The following is a 22,181-nucleotide window of genomic DNA, read 5'->3' on the forward strand; positions in this document are numbered from 1 at the left end:
GATTAAGATAACTTAACAGAGTATTTCAAGAACTTGGATAATACTTATTTTTAGTCATAAGGTTAAAACATTAAAATTAGATTATAATAAGGTAATATAGGCAAGCTGCATTGTTCTTTACCGCCCAGCCGATCAATCATTGTTGCCATAACTGACTGGATCTAACCTATATTAATTAGAACCTATCTTTGAACCTTTGTTTGCAAAGAAGTGAAACTTGCAAATGGCCATTTTACATTTATACCTTGTCAGAGATTGTGTTGGATAGTTTATTCTAATTTAAAACTCTTGATCAGGGAACTGTTGGGAGAATTTTGAGCTGTAATCAATCCAGTTCCTGTTCAAAATGGAATAACATCCACCAATTTTCACTTTGAAAAATATTCGAGTAAAGGAAGTACTTTTTTATAGCTTTTACTTAAATGGCCTTAAACTGGGGACCTGCTGGAGGTTCATCCACGAACTTAAAAGTTAGAACCACATTGTACAGCATTATAAACACTTTCTCGTTAAAGTACTGCTCAAAAGCTTTCGTTTGAATTGTCATACACATTAGGGTTTCATCCACAAACTTAAAAGTTAGACAGCATAATAAACAGTACTACATAAAAGGTCATAAAAGCACTGCTCAAAAGCTTTATTTATGGTCACACACTGGGGGCCCACCCCCAAATTAAAATTAAAACCCCCTTTTAAAAAAAAAAAAAAGTCCCGGGGCATGAAAGTTCTGCTCGGAAGCTTTCATTTGAATGGTCACTCTCTAGGGTTTCATCCACCGACTTAAAAGTTATAACCACCTTTATACCTATTAAATAGTACTTTTCTTTCTACTGCTATATAGGTATCTGACTAATACCCTTGGAAAGCAACACTTGGTGATCAAAATATCTATTCTCATGAGCTACATTTAAGCCGAACTTTGTATAGAGTGAGGAGAAAATCGATGCCAATCAATGGACAGAGCAAGATGTTTTGTCACCTGTAGGAACAGATTAGTCTAAAAAAAGAACCCTTTTAACGATAAGGTTCAGAAATTGCTTTTCGTGTTTATAGTTCACGTTTTGGAAAGATCTGTAATCTGCTCACTTAGCGTGACTGACTCAGTAGCTTGATTTATAAGAATGTCATGAAAATTGAGATTGATGAATTACACTGAACCAACCTGAAACGGCAGCAGCTTGCGTAAATATGTCAGAAGGAAATAGAATGCCCCAGGCTAGCTATCAATAATGTGTCTTTTTACACTACCTTGACAAGAACGGCTTGTGTTGCTACTTCAATCGTTTTGCCCCACTTCAACCACAAAACGGTATTTACATAGCAAAACACATTGATAACTTAATGGAAAAATCGTGATACGAATTGTGCTCTCTGAACTGCTTTTAACTCCTGAAAACGTGATGTATCGTGTGGTAATTGACAACACATTTAAAACCCCTTCATACAGATCTGAACACGCAAGTTAAGGTTATCAAAACATGAATACTTTGAATACTTAAGTTTTAGCTATTATCTCTTCGATCAAAACTGCCAAAATGAACTCGTAATGATATGCAAAGGTTTCCATTGCCTCAAAATATCAAGGTCATGCCAGCAGCAGCCCGTAAAAAAAAAATCATATCATGAACAAATCTCGAAAAGATTCGCGTGCCCAATATCATTATCTCGTTTTTTTTTTTCGGAAGACATTTTAAATGTTATTGGATATTCACAAAACGGGCATAACAACATCTAGCTATTATAAAGTTACTGAGATAGCCTAGGGATATATTTTTAAACAATGTACTGATAAAATCACATCTGGGTTAGTTTACCAAAATATCTCTTTACGCAATTAAAAGATTTCAAATGGAGCAGTCAGATTTTACAAATCCAAGTGACATTCTGTAATGGGAATTCGTGTTCTTCCACATTTTGCTCGCGTGAGTTTCTATGTAGGGACTGTTAAGATGACAGAAATTCGAATTTATTAATGAATGGTTGATGACGAGCTAATCGGATCTAATATTAATTTAATAGGACGCTGCAAGTAACTCTCAACAATGGGCACAGACTGTAATTGTTTACAAGGGCAATATCCAAAAATAAACGTGGAGGTTTGAAGTTTCAGCCCAGCAGCTCAAATTGCAGCCGAAAGGGACATATTTTAACATAAATGTTGATTAGATAAACAAAACTCTTAGCAGTGATATCTTTTTATCTCTACGCGATCTGGAGGTTAGCAGAGAGCAACAAAAGGCTCTTCATAGCATTTACTGCGTTGGTGAGAGTTCGAGAACAAGCTAGGCTCAGCTTCGCGCGGTGGGAACACAAGCCAGAAAATCTTTTACGTCATCAAGGTCTTTTTGGTTCGATATCGGACCTCAAAACATCGCCTTAAGTTTCTTAAATGACTCCTTCCCGTCCGCCCCTCAATTTAACACATGTAAATGAATTTCTAAGTGGTTTTGCCGCAAAATGACTTAAAAACACCGACTGAATTCCGTCGAGCTATTTTAAGAAGCGGCTTTCAAGAGTTCTAGAACGTATTCAAGTACATTGTTTTCAAATACGGTTTTGTTATTGTGTTACAGAGTTTTAAAACAGCACGTGAAATAATCCGGCTTTTAACTATCTGCGATCCGTTTTGCCGCCTCTCTGGGAAGCAACTGACCCTGTCATACCCTTAAACGAATGCACTTGATTTTCAAAAAGCTATTTATCCCATCTTCAAATTGCCTGCTCGCATTCCAGAGACGGTATACAAACACAATTTCGCTTAGGCCTTTTCATTCTAGTTTTGAATTATATTTACCCTGACCTGTGATCCGTCAACAACATGTAGAATACTTTGTTCACTCGACAATTACCTTGTGCTAATAATGGCCAGTGTCTGACCAAATGTTTGTAGTCTCATCAAGTTTCGATACGCATTGCTCGCTCCTAACCGCTTCCTTGCGTTCAAAATTATCTACATTATACGTTAGCCTAATCTTGGCTTGGCCGCGCGCTTGATACACTTTAAGTAAAGAAACATAAGAAATGTTTTAGCTATCAAATGAATCATATGGCGACAAAAGTATGTTAATACAAGTGTTCACCCATTATTTAAATTAGAAAGAAAACTAGTTGTTGATTAGAATCTATATGCTATATAAACATGGTTTCTATTCTCGAGATTCTTGCCTTCTTTCTTATTTCACTTATCTGCTGTTTGTCAGTAAAAGAGGCTTCCAAATCCTCGATGAAAACTTAAGTTAAAATGACCACTAAGCTTTGTCTCCGTCACCTATACCCAGGACTACTAACAATATGCCCATTCCTTTGCAAATTCTGACAAATGTCCGCTCATAATTCAAGCCCGACGAGAATTAAACTATATGTTCAATTTGAAGAGAAAGTGTTATTCTACCTGTACAACATAACATACCTCTCTGAAGGTCAATAACTGCTGCTTATAGCCCTCTCTGAAGAAGCACCTTTTGCGGTGAAACTCGATTTTCTGCACAATGCTGAGTGCCTTGACCTTAATTTCCCAAGATGTTTAGAAGCAGTAAGACATCGACAAACGGCAAGACGTGAATGTCGCACACACTACATTCCTGTCGTTAAACGCGAAACAGGAAAAATGAAAATTTTACACCCTCCTGGCAGCGTTAGTCGGTGCGTTGTTGTTTTAGTCCTCTTGTATAATCTCATTAAACGACGAAGGAACTCATGCGCGGCCCGGTGAATCCGCCCCCTAGGCGATAAGGTCACATTGCAAAATGTGACACTATTCTCGCGCGCGGTGGATCACAAAACGCTCACTGGTGCAGCAAAGCACGATTTAGATTGGATCTATTACAACTATTTATCATAACAACCTAATGCTGGGCAGCTATCTTGCTTTTGTTGAACATGATTGCGATTTAATTTTCTATAAATCGCAGTGTAAATCAGTTTTAATTGATAGCTTAAACCAATGCTGAAAATTCCATTTTGGCACTTGTTTAGGTGAACGAGGCTGATGGGGCTCATCTGTTTCTATCATTTACTCAAACTATGTATAACCTGACCCCAACACCAGCTGACGCGATAAGAGAAAGGAGAAATCATATACTCCATGGAATGCTAAAAACTAAGTGCCCGCATTCAAAGCAAAGAATCAAACACCATGACTTTTGCTGATTCATGCATGACACTTGCACCTAAAAACATCTTCCTTGATGGAACAAATGTAATTTTACCGACTGATTTTTACACAGATCTTGTGATGTTAGTACCTTCTGAGAGTTTTTTTTCACATCACGTTTATTTTTTTTTTTTTACGTGACCACTTTTTTTTTTTTCATCAAATCGATTTCAGTGACAAAAGCTGTAGCTATATTTAGGTCTATAATATAAAAAGTGAAAATTGTATATCGTTCTCATTTATCTCCAAAACTTAGCTAAACATCATCGGGAAAAAGCCGAACCAACTTTTGCTCGTTTAAAACTGATATTCATGTGTGAGTGAGTGTTCAACATAGCCGCCATAACTTTTAATGCACTGAAGATTTTTCAAATCTAGTTTTTCTTGATGAGTTTCTTGATACTCGGTGGCCGTTGATAGCAAATAGTTGGTGAATAGTTTAAATTTTTGAGGTTGAAATAAAGACCTTACGGTTTTTTTTGGAAAGTGAAATTAAGATATGGGCCGGTTGACATAAAAAGATATCGCATTATGAGGTTTATACAAGCGCAAGGATACAGAAAATATCAGTTTAATTTCATTACCTAATGGTGAAAAATTTCTCTTAAGAACTACTGTTCCTGGATACCTGGTGATCGAACACAAAGGAAGAATTAATGGACAGATAAAATGGGCGGTAGATAAAATTTAAATAGCTTAGGATGCTGTGCAGCTCAATGTTAGCTTTGCAGATTGCATGGTGATAGAATACAAAAGAAGAATTATAAAAGAATCTTTGAATACTTTGCAAACATCAGTTTCTCTCAATGTGGTGCTGGGAAGATCCGTGTTCAGAGTATAATCTAATGCTTGCATAGTGATAGAACACAAAGAGACAAGTTATAAATGGATCATGCAAGATATAAATAGTTAAACTGATTAAGTAAGTTTCTCCTGATGTTGTGATCTGTGGCGCCATACAGTTCAATGTTTGAAATAATTTGAAGGTTGCATGGTGGTCAAACACAAAGAGAGATTTAATTAATTGGTAAGAAAAAACCTAGCCTGGAGACATAAGATTATTTCAATACTGATCGATGGCGCAGTAAGCAAGCAGAAGGGAAGGCTATAAATCAAAACTATTCTGATTTAAATAATTTAGAGACAAAATAAAGTTTTATATGAGGCTCAATATGGCGCAGAGTGGCTCAGTGTTGGAATAATTGACTGTTTGCATAGGCATCAGTCAAACACAATGGAACAATTAATCATTGGATCGCAAAACTAATATAAATAGTTCGGGAACTTTTTTTTCAATGAGGTGTGCTACTCAGGTAAAATTCAATAATTTGCTTGTTGCTTAATGATCCAACGCAAATAATAATAAAAAGATCACGAAACTGATATAAAAAGGTTGGTCCGTCGAGACATGTTTTTCTCAATGTGGTGCTGCGCTTCTGTTAAAAATAATTGAATGTGCTGTTTGTATAGTCATCGAACACAAAGAAACAATAAATCAATGGATCACTATGCTTATGAAATAGTTCAGTTGGAGACATGTCCGTGGGCGGCGGGGCGTGAGCGCAAACACAAAGAAACAATAAATCAATGGATCACATATGCTTATAGAAATAGTTCAGTTGGAGACATGTTTTTCTCAATGTGGTGCTGTGTTGCTGTTAAAAATTAAATAATGTACTGGGTGCTTAGTGATCGAACACAAAGGAACAATTTAAAAACGGATTATAAAAATGTTAAAAATAGTTTAGAGACAAAAAATTCTCTCAATGTGTCGAAATGTGACGTTCTGTTACTGTTAAATATGATGTGCTGTTTGCATAGTCATCGAACACAAAGGGACAATTTAACTAATCAGTGTATCATGAAACGGATATAAATAGTTCGGAGATCTGTTTTTCTCAATTTATGTGATGTTGTTCTGGGCCAATATTGGGAATAATTTGCTGGTTGCATGGAGATTGACAAATGGGGGGGGGTTTGAAGACTTAATTCATCGATCAAGGAGCTAAATTTTTAAAAATAGTCTGGAGTTCTAAACTTCTCTACATGTGGTTCTGCTTGGCTTAATGGTGGTCGGATTCAGTGACAAAAGAAATACTTGGTGGATCAGAAAAAATGATAAGATGAACAGGTGATTGCAAACCATGGTTTGACTGAAGGATTCGTCGTGTGGGTTTATATGAAGTAGCGCTCCAAATGATGACGTACCCTCCACAAAGAGCCATGTAGTGTTTTGATTGTGGTTTTATTCTAATCTAGCCTTATATTAAGGAAATAATGTTAAATAAACTTTCAAATTTGTTTTTTAGATTATTGTCCATTATTAGCGGCTTATCGGACTAGCAAAATTGACTTGGAGTAAATTAGGAGGTAGACAACTATCTTTGCATTCATTATTCAAGTATTCCAGTTATAAGAATATCTGCGTCACAAACTAAGTTCTGTTCTTTAGAGTGATCTTTGCACTTATCAGCAGTTGAAGAGAACGCCTTGAAAATGTAGGTACGCATTACGTACTTATAACTTGTTCAGTAGTTGATTTTGAGCTGAAGTTGATAAAGGTAAATAAAGCACCGTAGCGAATTTTCTTCGAGCGTTTGTGCTTTGCAAAGACATCTTTTTGCAGAGTAAAGTGGTATTACGCTCGAAACGTCAAAAAGTTGATTAAGGTAAACAAACCGCCGTAGTAAATTTTTTTTCGAGCGTTAGTCCTCTGCAAAGAATGGGGGACCCCAAAACGTCAGCTTTTCAAAATTCGCTGCGGCGCCAACGCACCACAACGTGCAGTTTCTTTAGAGGATACTCTCGTAGAAACTAATAACTTCGTTGCTTTTAAATTTGATCGTTTCTGATCGTTTCGTTTCATTTAGTTTCACAATAATAATGTAGATGAGGATTGATCTTTGCGGTTATCGACAGTTGTGAAGAAAAGCCAGAAAAAAATATTGACGCTTTCACTAGACTTCCACTAGATTTCAAAGACTCTAGTCTACTCTTATTAATTGTGGTTTGGTAGTAGAAACTAGTTCAACGGATCACGAAGAAAGGTTTATCTTAGTTAAAAGTGTTATTACTTTGGCCATAGAAGAATATTAATAAAAAAAGTGACTCACTCTGGTTGAAACAAAAGAGTTGGGATCTTTTCCTATAAACTGCTGCCTCTCCTCTACAGCGTCTGAACATTTAACCTTGCGAGTTCTCTCGAGTGTCACATTTGTAATCAAGCCAGTTCGTCACAGACAATGCAAGTGCAAAGTCACGTCTCCAAAACTTTATCTGCAGTTAAACAAAATTTAATTGTTTCTTAATGGTATTGCATATGTCCGTCAAAGGAGAACTTGGCCTTGTTACCTGAAAAATAATGAACAAATATCGCGACCTGTCAGTTCAAATATGACATTTATACACTTCCACACCGCAAAACGGGGATGTTTGAGACCATTTGAATGTCTTATAAATGGCCCGAGTCAATAAATACCTTGTTTAATGTGTGCGATCTATTTGATAATTTTATGGTGTGTTTGTCTGTTTGGGTTTATTGCTGCATTTAAATTTCCCTAGCACTGCATGAAACTCTGACTGGACTTATTTATTTGTTATCGCAATGTAAAAGCAAGGCGCAATTTATTCCTAGTTTTAACGTTTGTTTGGAGATAAGTTGAGGAGTTAGGACACATGAATTTTGAATTATTGATAATGCATTTTTAACAAGAAAGGATTTAACTTGGACTAAAAGCAAGTGACATTATTAGCGTATCGCCAAAGAGATTATCATCCCACACAACCGACAGTTCGGCTACCGGAATTAAAGACTTGTTTAATCTAACTTATAAAAAACCATCTGTTGTAGGCGCCTTTTCATCTTGGGCGATAAAGAAACCGATTGATTTTTAAACTGACAAACATTGAAGTTCAAATTTATTCCTCTGGCAGTATTTTAACTATAAAAGTTTGTTTCAAATAGTCAAGGCACATGCTTCTTGGTAAATATTTGCTTGTACAAATACGCCTTATACCCTGGCTAAACCATCAAACACTTCATTAAAATTGTGTTAAATAAACGTGTCCGGTCATTTAGCCGCACCCAAGTTCAAAGACTTCAAACATTTTCATCCAAAAGTTCGCGTTAAAAAAAAATAGTAATTGATCGCCCTGTTAATTTTAACAAAATGTTGCCGTTAAAGATGTTTGTTCTTTTGACAGGGTCTTTTAAACTATTTATTCTCTTTGATCAGTGGCGGCTAGCGCTTGCGTCCCTAAATTCATGTTTCTTGACACGTGTTCATTTCAAAGAGATGGAAAACGAATAGCCTTTAGTTATTTTTACATCAATTTTGGTTCGCTTCATTAATTTTCAATTTATATAACAACAGACATTTTCTCATTTAAAACGCCAAAAATTGAATGCTCATTTCTGAACTCTGATCTTTACGCATCGATAGCAACTGTGTGGTCGTGCTTGCTGTCACGTACACGACTTGTGCGACTGTCCAGACTGCCATTACACTTCCATTACAGTGACAACCTCCTTATAGAATAGCTATAGCAGTCTTTCAAAGCCTTATTACACGAAATTTAAGCGTCTGTCGCGATTTTTAAATCGCTAAAATTTAATTCCACAAAAAAGGAAGTGGTTTATTTATTTTTAAAAATGTTAAACAAACCCTACAACTGCTACAAAGCCGCGAAAAATGAACTTCCGCCAAAAATTGTTCTTCCAAAAAGTTGCGAAATTAAGGAAACTGAAACTGAAGTATAGACATTTTTTTTTGTTCGTTTAGTCGGCGATCAGACTTGGCACTACGAAACGAATCAGTCTTACTATTGAAGTTTATTTTGTCTGTTGCCTGTTTTAATTTATGATAATTAAGCAGCTTAACTTGCAATGCAAGATAAACGTAAACAAGCTCAATTTCCTCTTCTTTTAATAGACCGTCGTACTTGAGTGGTAATTCAAGTTCAGTTCCGCTGCATGGCCGATCGCTCTCGATGAAAGCAAATGCGATAAAAAAAACTCGCGCCTTGTATAAAGCCGAAGAATTTAAACTATTTATTCAATTCTTTACAAAAAATTCTTTTAATTATTCACAAAAATGTAGCGGAAGAGATTTACAATTTAAAAAAAACCGCTTTTAATAATTGTCGGATCGAAACGAAAAATTGCAAATAGCAAGCGTGCTTTTAATACTTAAAAAGTTTTAGGAGCTAATCGCTTAACGCATTTTGAAACTAAAGAGCTTTAAAGCTTTTTGCGTGTAATCCGTCTAATCTTTCTCGATTTGAACAGATAGCGACGGAAAAATGATTTTCTTTCAAAAGTAAGAGTTCATGGGAATCGAGGATATAGTGATATTACACGGGGGCGCTGAGATACGAATTTTATTTTCGAGTAGAAAAACTAGGCAGTATTTTACTAATGAGTGCAACTATTTAAACGTGAAAAATGTTGATTTTAACTGTTAGAGTGGAAAATAAAATTCATAACTTTAAGCCGCACTGAAATGTTCGTTTTACTAAAAAAATACTGGCACAAAAGCGCGGAATAGTGACGCAACTAGGGTCCCGGATGTAGTTTCGCATTTCGAGTCCCACTCGGCAACACTGAGTGAGTCACGATGCACTTATTATGCAGTAGATATGTCCAGGATTGTACGCTAATGAGATGCATGTTCTTCATGACAGACATCACAAAGTGTCTTCATTAATAAAATTCACCGAAACACACCAAAATGTATCAAATATGAAGTAATATGAAATGTCAAATAACTGTCAAACATGAAGTACTTCTAAACCAATTTTTGTGTTCGATCCTGGACATAAAGTTACCATATGCAGGGTCGTAGCCAGTAAAAAGGCGAACAGAGACACTTGCCTGGGTAAATAGAGCGTGAGTGCGAGAGCGGGACACGCAGTGAGGCAGGCACCCGCCGACCACACGGACCGCTCGCGCTGCCGCGCCGTGCCAGCTGTGCCGGTGTGGCCTGGGTCGTGCCTGTGATGGCCGGGACTGGTGGACGACACCTTGAAAACTGCTCTACTTTAAATTTATTTATTTTTTCAGGTTCCTGTAAGAGGCTATGCATTAAAAAATACTTTAATATGGAAGAAGCTCTTTTTCTGATATTGCCTCGGTTAAAATTTTTATCTGGCTACCGCGCTGACTATGAGTAGATTTCAAACCCGAGAAAAATTGACAGATATAGTGTCTATTTAACTTTGTGGTTCGAATAGTCCTGGAAAAAATATTAGAAAATCACTTGTTAGTTATCAACAAATATCTTGAGTTTTTACGTCATAACACTGACAACATCTTACTCAGACCTGAGTCATATCTGTTGATGTTGTTACAGCAAATAAATCATTTTAATCTTTTCTTTCGAAAGTATTAAGCATGTGATGACCACGAATAAAATCAATGTTTTGAAAGTTTTGACATTTTAATGGTCAAGTATCATATTTCACATATTGCATATTTTTCGCCATACAACATATATAGTAAATCAAACTTTCATCGTTTAGCATAATATTTTACATCATTTTATACTCATACAACATAGAGAAACTAAGAATTAAACTGAACAGGACAGTCAAACCGATGTCTTGAGGTTTTACCAAGGAAACGTACAGTTTCAAATATCTTCGATGAAACATTAAAAATAAGAATTTCTCTTACCTGTTGATGACGTTAAGTGTCAAATGTACTGTATACGGGCGATTTCTTTTCTGTTAGTTGTTTTTTCCTTAAAACGTTAATTTGAAGTCAATACCAGTCTATGGCAGGACATGATAACAATTTCCCGTTTACCGAGCGTGTTCGGACCCGAATTATGAACTTCAGTGATAACTGTATGATCTTTTAAAAAGACTCCATATGCAGTTTATCTGCGTGTAGGGTGATATAAAATACTAATTTACTTACTCTTGATTCGGTATTAAATGTCCATGCTGCAAGGAAAGGTGTATTGAAAGAAGGAATGCTAAAGCACGGGTTCGTATCTAATACTACTTCCTCAAAAACCGGATGTTTCTAGAAAAAAATTGCTACTTCCCGAAAGCGATTTTTTTCTTTCACTTTGTTACAGATACCCATTGTCACTTCACTTAGGTTGGCCCGAAGTAATACATAATTATCTAAGAAGACGTAAACTACGTCTGAGGCATAATGCAGCTGTATATGGCTGGTATATCACGGATAATGCAAAAAAATGACAGCCTACATTATCCAGGCGTTCCCTTCCCGCTTAGTTGCAATGGTTTTGGTAGCAGGCGAGCGTTAAAAAAATACGTTTCAAATCCAGGCTTAATTCACAACTCACCAATTCCGCCTCCAACAAATCATGACAAATCTAAAATCTTCGGAGGAAATCGCTCACGGCACTGTAACTGTGTCAGATTAATTCCCCCTTAATAAACTGTTATTTGATTGGTTCTGATAGTACCTCAAACCTGATTGGTGTGACAAACAAACATACTTTATTCACTCACACACACCGACTCACTGCATGGTCCATCGCGCCGACAAAGAGGTATTTTTGAAAAAAAAAACTCAAAAAACGGTTTTCCATAAAAAAAAAGCATGAATTTTTTGACGGAGTATGCGAGGTGATTGGATATTCCAGTGTGCTATTAATTAAAAGTAATGTCGGTTTACCACAGAAATATATACATTGCATTGACTTTTAATAAAAGCTCCCTCAAATGCAAATTTTAGTTATGAGATATCATGACTTATTGCCTGGCGTGCATAAAAAAATTACATCTGTTTTGATGAGATAGAAATTCATAGGGTTGCATTTTCCGTTTTGTTTCACTTTGTTTAGCCCTTTGTTGTTGCTTATTGCGACTAACTGGTGTGAAGAAACATCTAGAAAAACAGCTAAAAAAAGCAACACGAAATATTAAAAAGAAATGCAAAATTTTTAGCATATATCGCGATTCATTCATCACTCAGGCTTTGGTAGAGAAATACGACAGGCTAAGCTAAGGCTAAGCCATAAGAAAATACGAAAACTTCAAATTAATCTAAAAGTAAGCGACTAGAAAAGGGGCGTTGTTATTAAAAAAAGAAGAAATAAAACACAAAAAAGGTCAAAACATTACCCGTAAAGATCAGCAGAATCTTGCTGTGGTTTTCAATTTTTAATATATGTTACTGTCATCTATTCTCCCCAAACTTAAGTATTGTTGCATCTGGGTTATTTAATATATTTTTTTTAATTTTTGGTCAAAATTACAGTCGGTAATAATGCAGGAGAAAGTATTAAGACACGAAAAATTTAGAATTAAAAATACGACATATTACATTACAAAAGGAAATGCTCAATTTTTAGCATGTTTTGCGTGGATGGCTGATTCAAGAATTTAATACTTAAATTTGACGCACTAAAGGAAATACGAAAACTTATCAAATTGACCTTTGATGAAACGACAGAAAATATTAATATCCGCACGAAGTAAGTGTTTTATAAAACTGATTTTTTTTGTTTCATCACAAACATGAGGGGTCTTAAAAAACACTGAGTTTTCATCACAAACATGAGGCAATCGGGAAAAGTTTGCACATTCTGGCATTTTAATTAAATTGTCATTTGTGAATAAGTGCAGTTAGTAGTTTGCAATGATGTTTCATAAAATTTCCCTCGAAGATGCCAGCAAAATATAAATAAATATAACCAAAACATGCACGAGTTATTGCTGGGTACTGGATGCAACAGGATTCACAAAATAAAACACTTAAAAATATAAAAAAATACAACCAATTATATTAAATGAAAATACACAATTTTCAGCATAGATCACAAGTTTTTCCCCAGAAGTTTAGCATAGATGAATATAAATAACCGGTGAAGCACAGTTTTTTCTGCTTTTTTGTAACTTGCATTGCTAATTGCAAACCCCAAGTTTACACTATATCCCCAGTTCATATACACGACTATCAGATAAACTATGATATATGAAAGGAAATACGAAGACGTTTTAAATTAACTCATAACCGAACAATCGAGAAAGAGTATAAAAGGGAACTGTGAATGTTTTGAAAACTTGGTGTAGTTTTCCATCATTAGAAGTCAGAATGTACAATGGTTGAACATTCTAGATCGTTTGTGATTAAAAAAAAGCACTACTGATTCGCAAAACATCCTCTTGTACGCGGTTTTCAATTACCTCAACAAATAAAAAAAAATCTTAAAAACTGAAAGCAACATAAAATACATCTCTTATTATCCGGTGAGAAAAACTTATCGGGTTGCAAGAACATACAGTATTCTGACCTTCAAGTTCGGTTTGGTTTTGCTTTCGTACAAAAATTAAGTAAGCAATAATAAAAAACGTATCCGACAGACAAAAAGAGAAAGAATATTGGTTTAAATATAAAAAAGTATACTTAATTTTCAGCAAAAATCTGTCGACAACTCCCTTCAACTCAAATCGACAAATCATAAATATACAAGGGTGCTTAAAAATGTCAGTGAATATTTTTTAGCTTACCTGAAATCAATCGACGTGCCGAAGGTTAAAGGCTATCTCCAAATAAAATGAATGTTTTGAAAAATACGCATGAAACATTGAATTGGTAGCTGGACAGAAGGCAAATCATTAATTTCCGTCAGAGGGAATTCTTAATTGGATTAGCCACTATTGATTCAGTGTGTAATAAAAATAGCGTCCTGCAATTATTTTTGCATATACAATTCAGTTCTGTTCCAATGCATTTTCCCATGGCAAACAAGAAACGTTATGTATGACAGATTGCTGAGCATATCGAGAAGTCATAGAGGCATTGTAATTTTTAATTTAATTAAAGCAGATCTAAGTTTGCAGTTTAAATTTAGACACGCGCATGCACGCGCAAAACGACATGTCAACGCTTACCGACAAAGCGCGGGCTCTGGCGACAAGGTTGCAAGCCAAACCGTGCGAGGGAGTTCTTACACAAACAAAACAAACTGATTGAGTAATATTGTTATTTTTCCTCGTGGTTCGCATGTAAGGGAGAGGAGATGGTGGCGGGTAGTTTTGGCTTTAAAACCTGGACCTCAATGGGGTTTTTTTTACGATGGTTACCAGAGGATTTTTCTAAACGCGCAGCGGAATGGCGATTCTCATTCCTCGGAACCGTAAGGCAACTCAAAGGGGACCTGTTTTTTTTTCTGTTTTAGAATTTTAAAATTTTATTTTATTTTATTTTATTTTTTAGGCTCTTTTTTTGGTTGGAACCTTGTCTCTTTTCCAGGGCATTGTATTGTAAGTGTATATGAAGTTGTACAGGTCATTTCTCGTTATTACCAGGGCTTCCGTTCTCTGATCACGTGAACGAGATTCAGTGTACCTTATTACATGAAATTTACGCGACACGTTAATTTCGCGATTTTGAGGTGCGCATATTTCGCGACACTTAAATTTCGCGATTTTGCCAAAATTTTGTATTTTGAATCACCTTAATATCGCGTTTTTGAGTAAGACACAATTTACATTTCCTTTAAAAACGACTTCATTAATGAAAAATTAACGTCAAAATTAACAAAAAAGCAAGGGTGGGACTAAATCACGGCAATAGCTACAACAGAGCAGCTAGCCTACAAGTAGGTAATGCTTGTACGTGCATGAGTTATTGTTCTTGAGTCAATTGACGACAACGTCCATTTAGATTGGTAATTCCTTCCTTCAGTGGCACTTAACGTATTTTTTCTTAATTATTGACAGAATGTGAATCACTTAATTTTCGCGTCATGTTATGTTCGCGACACTTATTGTTCACGTCACTTTAATTTCGCGATTTTTTTGGAATCGCGAAATTCGCGAAATTAAAGTGTCGCAAAAATTTCATGTAATAAGGTAGCTTTGAGGCAACATTCAAATTACTAAAGCAGAAATTGTCAACCCCCCCTAGGTGACAGAGAGTTTTTTTTCTCTTTGAAGCCGCTATCTGTGAGCCGCAATAGCGACCCTCTGGTACCGAGGGTATCGTCAACCTTTCCTGTCGAATTAATTTTTGCGAAGTCTAAGTGTAAGTACAGCTGAGATTAGAAACGAACTAAAGATGTAAACACAATGCCAGAAGCATTATTTTGTTTTATCGTGGGAGTTTAAAAGGCGCCATAAATTGTAATATATCACTGAGGCATTCCATAACTACGTTCGAAAGTGTCATCTTTCAATTTTTATATTATCACAAATAGAGTGGCAGCAGTTATAAAGTATATCGGCTTTAGGTACATTTAGGCCTTGTTTTATATCTGTAAGTTGATCAAGTGCCTCTAAGAGAAAATGAGTTTCATCCCGTCTTCGTGTCACTGTGTGATGTTAAAAGATTCCATCCAAAAAGTCCAAACATCGTAATGGTTTTATTAGGACTGAAGCAAAGCAAAAAACCTTAAAATCATAAAAATCATTTTTTCCCACGTAGGGGAAGGAACAAATTTAATCAGGTTTCAAGACTCGTTAGTAAACAACTGATGCATATTCATTTTAAAATACATTATAATTAACATTTCTGCTAGAAACTATGTTAAATCTTCTGCTGCTCTATGTTTACTTTGATGGAGTCAATCTAATTTAAAAAGCTTCTCATCAGTCAGTTTTCGGTGCAGGTGTTAATTTGTTTTCGAAATAAATGCAATGAAACCTAGAAATATAGAAATGCGCATAACAAACAATACTAAAATTTGGAAACCAGTTTGTTCGAACCCAAAAAGGCTATAGCCGAATACGATAGCAAATATTGTATATAGAATATATTTTATTGACATATATCAATTTTCTTGAACACTTTTGAACACTGCAAGATTAGGGTGTGGTTAATCATATTGCAATAAAGTCCATTTCTTATAATTAACAATTTATATGCGCACAATGTTTTGACTGTTTGTATTGGACTCAAACTTCTTAGTATGAACTTTCTTAAATTAGGCTGTTCTATTAAACATAATTCAATAAAGTTGCCAGTCTTCTAAACTGAAAACGGTACCGACTGCATGGAAGCATTCCGATATGTTTTACAGAACGAGTCTCGCCCTCGGCTCGCATGCAACTTCGAGCTCAAGTTTGCGTGAACACAAATTTCGTTGCTTTTATTATCTAACACGATAACAACATTATTTTGAGGTGTTCATTTGCTCTATCGACACTTGAACAAATATATAAAACGACGCCCAATTTCACAAGGATCGAAATAACTGTAATGCCGAACAACACAGTAAAAAGATCGTCTGTCGTCTTCTGTGGAATAATATTAAATTCCGCTGAACAACAAGAAAAAAGGAAAATGTATATATGTATCTGAAGAACACTACATCGCAGAACAAAGCAGTCGTTTTGTTATCTTTGAGACGAAATTACTATTTGCCATGTGGTAGTTTTAATGTTTGTTTTGCGATCAGTGGCCTTTTAATAGTTGATCTGCAGATCTAGACGAGAGATCGCAAAAGGATGATGACTAACTTACCGGCAACTGAAATAGAAAATGCGTTTAAGTCCAAACTTGTAATAGCATAGTTTGTGTGACGAAAACGTTGCTAGAATCGGAAAGAACCAAGTTTCATAATTTCCCTTGAAATGTATGACATATTAAACGAAAAAGCTACGCGTAAGATAATTGTTCACAAAACTGTTGTACGTTTGACCCAATAAGTTTGGCTTTCGACAGTTAAATATGTTATAATTAATTTATTTTAGCGTATACAATTTTTCGCCAGCTAGCCTGCCACAAAAAGATGGCAAGCCACAACTTTAAACTGAAAAATGTAGCCGCAGTTTAGCAGAATATGTAGACAAGGCACTAAATAGTAGTAGTTCTAGGAAAGGTTTACACGGTGTGTATCTGACAAATAGGGTGTAAACATTTTGTGGCATACTTACGGTATACTTACCAGTTCGGAGCGCAATGTCAAGAGAACAGCCTTCTTGCCACGTCGCGGACTTAATAAAGATCATGAAAATTTATACCACACAAGCACCTGCTAGAAGGTACAAGTCATTAACATTTTAATTAATAATTTTTCCTTAAGCAATGTTAAGGTCCTCTGGCTAATTGTGTAGCTTAAAACTCAAATAACCATTAAGTTTCTGCTAGCTCTTCTCTTAAAGTGTTTACTGAAACCGTTTAATGCGCTCAAAGTACAAACGTTTTCTTGAAGTCAAGTAATTTAAAGAAAATGACTTTTGGTAGATTAATTTTAAGAGTATTAATGTGCCAATTTTGTTTAAAAAGCTTCGAAATGAACCACAGATGTTTACCAAACACCCTTTAAACTCATTGCAGTCGATAGCGTTTGCTTTGAGTAGAAGTTTACAAACGCAATGCACAGTTATTTACTTCAATTTATTCGCATAACCTGCAGGAGATGAAAAATTTCATTTATAATTCATTTTCACTCGTCTCCGTAAACACGCATTGTCACTTACGTTAGGTAAACATACCGTTTGTATTCTGAAGTGATCCACCTGTAAATTAATGCCCACGCACGTTGCAGCATCGCACACGAAAACACGTGCAACGTTTCACAACTGACGTGGCCACACGCTTCAACAATCTCGTCCCCAGATGGCGACTAACCGCCATTTTGAACTTGTCGCACAACACTGGCGACATGGCAAGAAAGTTGTAACGTTAAACTACCATACTAGCTATAACAAGAATAAAACAAAGCTGTTTAGGGATTTTACTTTCAATGAACAGTCCGTCGCGACCGTGCACGACAAAGGAGGAGGACGCCTGGGGACGAGGCAGACGCGAGATGCTGTTGATAGTGTCAAACCTTGAAGTTTTAGCGCGAAACGACAGAACAATTTTAATGGTGTATAGCCACTTGCAATTTTTAGCCATTGCATACAATGTCGCACGGGTTGTCCACGCCTTCGCGGCTCCATTTCCAAGCAGAAAACGCTGGCAATAGACAAATTTCGATAAAAAATTCTAACAAAAAAAAAAAGTTAACATGGCAACGATCGATGCTTAGGGAACTAAACAAAAGAAATCGCTCTGAGGCTTGGCATGAATGAACAATTTCTTTCGTTTTAGCGCCCTTAGCCTTGGCATCATGTAAGAATTTTAATATATCGAAGTTGGTCTATTCGTCTACAGATAGGCTGCAGTACAGACAGTTTAGTCGGGCGGAACGCGAAGCGCGATACCCGCGCGCGAAGCACATGCCAGTCGCGCTTTCCGCTCTGTCCCGCTAAACTGTAAGCTATCCACACTCGACTGATTTGTGGCTATTATGTAGCGGTTATATGTTTTTTGAACATGTCCTGACATATTATAACATAGCTAGCAGAGCCGCACAGTCAAATTCATCATAGTACGCAAAGCGTGCACCATACATGAGTCCAATGGTGCACGCAAATCGCTTCGCAAGAACGAAAATTCGCCAAAAATAGTTTTTTCTAGTGCGGGTTTTGATTCCACCGGCAGTTTTATAAAATAATTGGTTCATGCTTTTTACACAAGAAGCTAGAGCTGCTTTTGGTTATATCGGCTCGAGTAACTCTTACGTTTTTTGTGCTCTCCAAACTTCCCGCGTCCGCCATAACTCGTGCACTCCAAGCATGAACCAATTGTAAAATTGCAGTTAGAGAACTTTAAAAAAGTTAGATCCTTTTTAACATTAATTTTTTTAAAAAACATCAGATAAATGTTGTTTTTTGTTATACCTTTCTTTAATCAAATTGAGCAAAGCTTTTCTTGTTTACAATTTAAAAAGATAATTGTTGTTAAGTGTATAATCGTTTTCTTTAGCGACGAGGTTATTTTTCCTGAAAATATATAACTTGAAGCAGTGGTTATAAAAATAACTACACTCGCTATAAAAAGCTTTGACGAATTCTTTCCATCACCGATGTTCGAAGCGGTTTATATCAAAACCTATCGCAAACAACCGACCGCCACGAAATTAACAATAAACAAATTGAATTGCTCTTTGCGAAAACCGATTTATGACAATAGTCGGGTTTTTTAAAGGTGGCCTTTGAATAAAGTTTTTCAGCGCGGCGGGCTTTTAAATGCAAACAAATGAAAGCGCGGCAAATTCAAAACAGCCGGGCAAAAACAACAAGTTATTCCGAGTGCAATCATTTCCGATCATTGCTTCGAACAACGCGCATCGAGCGAGCTCAAGGAACATGAGCGAATTGGAAGCCTCCCATCTCTGGAAGGAAAGCTGCCATAAAGATGCATTACTAAAAGTGAAAACGCCTGAGTGCGAGACGAAGGAAAATTGTCAGCCTTCCCCGGATTCAAGCCATTCGCCTCAACAAACTGTTGTTGATCAAAGCTCTTCGACTGAACTTTATCATGGCGATATCAAAGGTATGTTTATTTGTTGGTAGTACTTTTTGTTATCAGCATTTAGCTAACTAAGTCCGGTTACATGATTCGAAGGTTCAAAATATCCTGTCTGTGTCCTCACGCTGCGAAAACTTTTCTTGAAACTGACACTCCGGGACGGGTTTCACTAACTTTTCAGTTCGCCGTTTTGAAACAATTTCTTTATAAAAAGTGGAACTGCCTTCAGTCAGTCAACTCATGTAACAATTTCTTAGTGTAATACGGAGAAAACTCAGTTGAAAACAGTGTACGCAGTTGATAATGTTGTGGATTAGATCAAATCCTTGAAATTATCATGTCCGAAGCGGGTCCGTCTGTTATAATCGAGTTAGAATAAGATTATCATGTTTACTTAACGGGTGGTTCTGCATTCCGAAAAAGATGCAATTTAGACAAGCAAACATGACAGAACAAACATGCTAAGAACTCATATCAAAGCTATTGATGGCTTCATAACGATTTTTGATCATGTCAAAAGTGGATTCTCGCTCAGTAGAAGAGCTGCTGTTGTTGTTGTTTTCAATGAACGTTTGTTTCAGTTGTTTTTTTTATTCTTATATTCACACACACCTGCTGTTTGATTTTACCTTCTAAATTTACTTTTCATTACTTTGCATTAAAATCTACAAGTTAACGTTTGAAACGTGCTTTAGATATTATAACAGTTTCCATTTTACTGTCCTTTACTGGTTGTCTTCTCGATTTTCTTGAGCTCATATGAATAAACTACAGCTTGCCTAAAAGAAAAGAAAAAGTTTAACAAAAGTTGTGATATTTAGTAACTATATGAAAAGTGGGAACAGGCTGAATGTCGCGCGAGGTATTTCGTTTGTATGGCAAGAGTTGCCCAAAACACCCAAGCGTCTAAAAAAGTCGTAACTTCGAATTTGTCAGATGTATTGATCGTTTGAAGCGCAGTTGGTCTGGCCGCGTGTGAATTCGTTTGATTCTGAATGTTGTAGGCCATTTCTTGTCATGGTATTTGTCTGTTTACCGCATGAATTTCCAACAGCAAACCACGAGGCTATCGGTCAACAGGGCTTTTAAAATCGCAAGTTTCAAGAGTCTCTTGTAAACTCGCGCGCGAGATTAATTCATAGACGCGCGGCATTCTCAGTCATGAGCCGCTCGCGTGTTCGCATCGCAAGGAAGACCAATTTTATAATTGAGCGTTTCTTGTGTTTTCATTGTCTAGATGTTGCTGTTCAAGGTTCCTACCCGTCACGATCCAGCAAGTGTCGCTCGTCGTTCTCAGTGGAGCAGGTGTTGCAATTGGAGCGAGTGTTTGAACGACAGAAATATCTCGGCTCTAGAGACAGACAGAGACTTGCAGAACAGCTACACATGACAGAAACACAGGTGAGATAGGTTATGGTTCAATTCTTATGAACCCTTTGTAAACCGACGACGTACTCTTGTCGAGTGCTTTAATTTTCCGCCGCTCAAAAGACCTAGAGACATTAAATTTTCCGCCCAAAATATCCTACACTAGCTCAAACTGGCATAAATTCACAGAGATCCGTGCCCTGTAGCTTTTGAATGTTTGCTGCCCGGTTCGCGCGCGCAAGAAATAACCAATCACAGACACTTCACGGATCTCTGTAAAGTTACGTCATCAGTGTGGAATAGCGAAGCGCGCGAGTGACGTCACGACTCAGACAAGACTCAGACAAACAAACCGGAATGGCGGACGATTTTCCTAAAAACACTTTCTAAAACAGTCGATGTTCCTAAAACACATAAACCGAAAAACTTCGCCTAGATTCCTTCTATTTCTCTCAGAACACGCTGATGTTTTCTTAGCCTCGTGGGGGTTATTTTTATATTCATTTGCATTCTTTCTTAGGACCTTGCGCGCTTCGCTTTACTTTGAGTCGTAATCTGAGAATTTCTTGAGCAAGGAAAGAATTAATTGAATCCTTGAATCGAGTGCGTCTTTGATTGGCTGAAAAGTTTGGAAAACCAAGAGAAAGATGTCAAAAAGTTGTACGTGCAGGTTTTTTTGTGCTTCTATTGGCTGGGAAGTTCAGAAAAGTAACAAAAAAAAATTCAAAACTGAGTTGTCAAACAAGCAGCAACGGTACTTTCTAATACTCTAACAATAATGCTTCACCTTTTTTATGATTTTCCACTTTATAGGTGAAAACTTGGTTCCAAAACAGACGAATGAAACAAAAGAGGAAGCGAGCAGAAGATACTGAACGGAGAGCCAAACTGTCCTTCCTAAGCGGCCTGGCTTACACCATGCACCACGGTTACCATGGATACCAGCCCGACCACGAGTGCCGTCAGCCTACCTATGCCGACACGCCACTTGTGCTGAGATCTGAGCTTCCGTCAAAGTACGCATGTCCACCAGCCTCGCCCTGGAGTAATCTGCCGTATTACCCGCCACCGCCGCCGCCATATTGGGGAATGTACCCGGGACCATATTGAACATCACAAGGAGCTCCTTGACATTTTGGTTCCATATTTAGCGATGGTTGTTTTTAGTCATCGGTCAACTGCGATATTTTCATTGCTTAGGTCGTGGTACGCTTTGAATGTCGCCTAAGTTAATTAAAGCAATTTTATTTTTCTTTACTTTTCGAAAGCAGTTATTCGCTTGCTTTGTTTTTACCAAGCTCGTGCATTTTGTCATTGGTTACACAACGCCAATGGCAACAAATGATATTTGTGTATATGCTTGACAATTAAAAGGGA

General features: G+C 36.7%; 1 protein-coding gene across 1 annotated transcript; it reads left to right on the plus strand.

Moving 5' to 3' along the window:
* The first annotated feature begins 19,881 nt into the window (after positions 1 to 19,881).
* LOC144629926 (homeobox protein vex1-like) lies at positions 19,882 to 22,059 on the plus strand. The gene is made up of 2 exons (XM_078488177.1): positions 19,882 to 20,837; positions 21,618 to 22,059. The coding sequence occupies exons 1-2, from the start codon at positions 20,598 to 20,600 to the stop codon at positions 21,912 to 21,914; spliced, it is 537 nt and encodes a 178-aa protein (XP_078344303.1). The 5' UTR covers positions 19,882 to 20,597; the 3' UTR covers positions 21,915 to 22,059.
* The last annotated feature ends 122 nt before the right edge of the window (positions 22,060 to 22,181 follow it).

Source organism: Oculina patagonica, chromosome 11 (assembly GCF_052425735.1).
Source record: "Oculina patagonica isolate OP01 chromosome 11, crgOcupat, whole genome shotgun sequence".
Lineage (NCBI taxonomy): Eukaryota > Metazoa > Cnidaria > Anthozoa > Scleractinia > Oculinidae > Oculina > Oculina patagonica.